The sequence below is a fragment of the Echinops telfairi genome, unplaced genomic scaffold (genome assembly GCF_000313985.2).
Source record: "Echinops telfairi isolate 266 unplaced genomic scaffold, ASM31398v2 ScPeMD7_4225;HRSCAF=4972, whole genome shotgun sequence".
NCBI classification, from domain to species: Eukaryota; Metazoa; Chordata; class Mammalia; order Afrosoricida; family Tenrecidae; genus Echinops; species Echinops telfairi.
In genome coordinates, this window is record NW_022108124.1 from 16563660 (window position 1) to 16567995 (window position 4336).

The 4336-nt window shown below is 58.9% G+C and overlaps 1 protein-coding gene across 1 annotated transcript in view; it reads left to right on the forward strand.

Moving 5' to 3' along the window:
• VIPR1 (vasoactive intestinal peptide receptor 1) overlaps nucleotides 1-1630 on the forward strand; it is a 37070-nt gene extending 35440 nt beyond the window's left edge. The window contains exon 15 of the mRNA XM_030886933.2: nucleotides 117-1630. Within this exon, the coding sequence (XP_030742793.2) occupies nucleotides 117-308 (192 nt within the window). The 3' untranslated portion in view covers nucleotides 309-1630. The remainder of the gene's footprint in view (nucleotides 1-116) is intronic.
• Nucleotides 1631-4336: the final 2706 nt, after the last annotated feature.

A 4336-nucleotide genomic window follows, 5' to 3' on the forward strand; every position in this document is an offset into this window, starting at 1 on the left:
ACAGACACCCGCAGAGAAGGATATGATTGGCTCGCTCAGTGTCCCAAGTCAAGAGTTGCCTAATCAGCAGCAGAGGGAGCTCCAGGGCGGGGCCTGACCTCCCGCCCTTCTCCCAGGTGCAGGCTGAACTTCGACGGAAGTGGCGGCGCTGGCACCTCCAGGGCTTTGGAGGCCGCAACTCCAAATTCCAGCACCCTTCGGGAGGTAGCAACGGTGCCACCTGCAGCACCCAGGTCTCCATGCTGACTCGCGTCAGCCCAGGTGCACGCCGCTCCTCCAGCTTCCAGGCCGAGGTCTCTCTGCTCTGACCCCGTTGGCCGGTGCAGGGTGGCCCTCCCCCTCTTCCAGCCACTCCTCTAGGTGGCAATGGGGACTGAGGTCTGCCCAGGAGCTGCCGGACTCAGCTCTGAGCTCAGAGGCAGTCCTGGTGTCCCACTTTGTTGGTGCGCCCAGCTGGTGGGAAGGTGCAACGTTGGATCCTGCGCCAAGGCAGGGGATCCGTGTACCTTATCCTGGTCCCGGGTGTCTCTCCTGACCAAAGGGTGGAAGGCAGCATCCCATCATGGGACCATGCTGGGGTGAGCTGAGAGGGTGGAGAAAGGCCTTGCCCAGAAAAACCAACAGCCACTGCCGCCCCTGCCTCCACCTTGCTTCCGAAGTGCTTGAAATTCCACCAGTGCTGCCCCAGCCTTGCTTTGAGATAAGCACTGCCATCGGATACATCCCTCTGAAGCTGCACTCCACCCCACCCCACCCCACCCATAACACACACTCAGCTCTGAGCTGCTGGGTAGTCAGGTGAGGCCGTCAGTCGCTGCCTCAGGCAGTTGCAGGTATGAGCTGATCAACAGGTGAGTGAGGAGTGAGTCAGTCAGTCAGTCAGTCAATCAGTCGCTGCTGGCTCTCAAGCAGTTTAGGTATAAGAGGTGATAGATAGGTAGATGAGTGAGTGAGTAAATGAGTCACTGGCTCAGGCAGTAGCAAGTGTGAGGTGGAACCAGAGTTCTCTATGGGCAGGTGCACAGCCACCTCTGTAGTCCCCTCTGAAACAGGGCTGGGGGTCCCAGACTGGCTGTGGTGGGAACCAAGCACTCGGAGAACCTTGATTATGAGGAGATGGCTGCCAAGGCATGCCAGCGGGGGCCCCAAAATAAGCCAACACCCCCACCCCTCCCCCAAGCCTCATGGTCCCACATGTGGCCGAGAGGAGGTAGTTCCAGTCTTTGATCCAACAACGCAGCTGGCAGCTGCTGGGGGTCCCCGAAACGGTCAAGGATGCTCAGTCCAAAGGCCCCAATCGTTCTTGCAGAGAAGGTGCCCACGATGGGGTGCAAGATGGACGTGTCATGGGGACCACGCAGGTAGGTAGAGGAGGGTGCAGGTGCCAGGGAGATGAAGGAGGAAGCAGAGGCAGTCTGGCTAAGAGGAAGGCTGAGAAACAGCTACCGCCTGGCAATGCATGTGATCACCATCAACCTGGACGAACGCCCTACAAACTTGCAAGGCAGCCGCCCGGCTGGAACCAGGGAGAGATGCCAAGCTGATAAAAAGAGAATGGGAGGTGGTAAGCGCTCAGCTCCCCAAAGCAAACCCACTGCCGTTGAGTCAATGCCCACTCCTAGCGACCCTAGAGGACAGGGTAGAATTGCCCCTGTGAGTGTCGGAGACTGTCACTCTTGATGGGCATCAACAGCCTGTCTTTCTCTCCCCCAACCCCCCAAAGCTCAGATCTACAAAAAAAAAAAAACCTCTTCCAAAGCCCTGTTCCAGCCCAGCCAAGCCCCTTGGAGAGGCTCATGCTCTGAGTGGTCACTCGGGATAAGAGGGGCTGAGAGCCAGGTAAGACCGGCCCCAGCCAACCCTCATTGATCCATGGCCCAGCATGGCCAGGAGAGCCATGCTCCCTCCCGGAGGCGCCCCACCATGGACGTGTCTGCGGTTGGTGGGAGAAAAGGTGGTCCTTTTCTGCTCCGCCACCCCCAGGTCAGCAGTGTCTGCTGAATTCCAGTGAGAGAACCCCCGTGCCAGGAAGGGTTGCTGGTGCAGAGCAGGGCTGGGGACCCAAGGCCACAGGAGCCCTATTTCTCCCTGAGGGTCTCACACCCCTGCTACCCCGAGGCCTGAGGGATAAGAGGAGCCTGGGCAATAATGAGTCCATGAGTCCACGAGTCTCTCACCCAGGGGCACATCACTCACCCTCCCTGACCCCTCCTCCCACAGACCCCGCCAAGGTCCAGAAGACAGAGCCCTGGGCTGTTTACCAGGACAAACACCAAAGTCCCTGCCGTGAAGTCTGAAGTCGATGCAGACTCTAGGGGCCCCACAGGACAGGGTAGCAGTGCCCCTGTGATTTTTCCAAGACTGGGACTCTTTACGGGAATAGAAGGCCTCCTCTTTCTCCGGCAGGGCAGCTGGTGGTTTCAAACTGCCCATCTTGAGGCTCACAGCCCAATGGGTAACCACGATGCCGCCAGGGCTCCCCTGGGTTGTTTCTCTGAGATCATGCGCACGTCATGACCTCTGGACCTCGGTTTCTCCAGTTTAACGAAAAGAGGAGGGTGTTGAGTGGGGAGTTCTCTACAACCCTCCCCGCTAAGGCTTGGATGGCTGACAAGAAAAGGCCTGCCCTATGCCCTTTGAGCTCAGGAAGGAAAGCAGCTTAAAGGCGAACCCCCAATCATCTGGGCACCCAAGGCATGTGGAGAGTACCAGGTCTAAGAATTGGAGGGGGTCCTCCAAAGCTGGGCTGGGGGGTGGGAGGCGCAGTCTGGGGGAGAAGCAGAAACCAGAGGAACCAACAGCTGCTAGAAACAGGGTCTGCAGAAAGGAAAAACAGCCTCCTGTCATTTGGATCAGGGGCCTCACAGGCTGCCTGAGCTATCCTTGCCCTCGCCCCCACCCCCACCCTGACTAAGCTGCCCCTGGCTGGCCCACCCACCACGTACCCAACCACCAGCATGCCTGTGCCAAGCACACTCCAGTGTAAGGCAGAGAGCCCTAGGGTGCAGAGCAGTTTCCTTCCAGCCTGGAAGGTGTAGCGGGAATGAAAAGCAGAGAGACCCAAGACACAGGCCCCAGAGGGATGACCTGCTAGGCCCTCTGACCTAGCAGGGAGGCAGCAGGAAGTGAAAGCCCAGTGAAGCCAAAGCCCAGACCTGACCGCAAAGGCTGTGGGCAAATGTTCTAAGCAAGCTGCTGGGAGGAGACCTGGGACTCCCCCGTCCCCTCCCTGTGCCAGGCCTTAGCTTAGGACCCTGGACCTTGTTCTGCCCGGCAGGGCAGTTCGGGTCAGTTTATCTCGCTCGCCATCTGGTGGTGCTTTGAGGACTTCATCGAGGTGGCCCAAACTCAAATTCACTGCCATCAAGTCAAAACCCCAGTGGGTTTCTGAGACTGTAACTCTGCGGGGATAGAGAGCCTCTGTGTGGCTCAGGGGCCACTGGTGGTCTCGAACCTTGCAGTCAACAGCCTGACTCCTAATCACTCCTCCCTCAGACTTAGACCCTAGGGTTGCAGGCCTTTGCCCAGGAGGGTAAGGGACGCAGGGCAGGCTGTGTGGCAGAGTCAGAGACAAGAGGGAGGTGGCCGGGCTCGGGTCAGCAGGGGGATAAGGAAGCCCAGGGCCTTAGCCTCAGTCCACAGCCCTGATCGTGCATTAGACTGGCTGTGGCCCCAGGAGGGGCTGGCCGCCTCTGGGGAGGCACGGGCTAGGCCGTGGCTTTTGTTCAGATCGAAACAGCCCCTGACTAATCCAGAGGTCCCAGACCCCGAGGGCAAAATTTAACTTAGGCAGAGTGTGGGAGACTTCTAAGCAAGACAAAATGAGCCCCCACTCCCATGTGGGTGCCTGCTGCCTTGCTGTGTCCAGGGAGGACGGCCTCTCTGTCTGCAGTCAGGAAAGGACACAGCTCTGCCGGGAGAGGTGACCTTTGGGTGCTCTGAGTCCCAGGTCCTGGTGAACCATGCCCGGGGGATAGGGGGGTAGTGGGTGAGGGGTGGACATGTCAGGCTTCCTAAATGAGGCTGAAAGGGGTGGACTCTGAGATAGGCCTTGGGGCAGGCCTGGGAGAAGTGGCCTGGTTTTCATACATGTTGAATCCCTGTCTTTGAGGACATCTGAAGTTGTCCCTCTCCGCCCCCAGGCTGTCGGAATCGGCATGGAAAATGGCAGGTCTCAGGCAGGGACCAAAGAGACCAGGGTGGGAGGGAGGGGGTGCAGGAGATCTATAGCCCCAGGCACCTCCAGCTGCCGTGTTGGGCGGGGAAGGGGGGTGAGGGGTAGGTGTCAGCTCCATTCCCAGCCTCACCAGGGCCTGTTTTAATGAGCAATGACCCA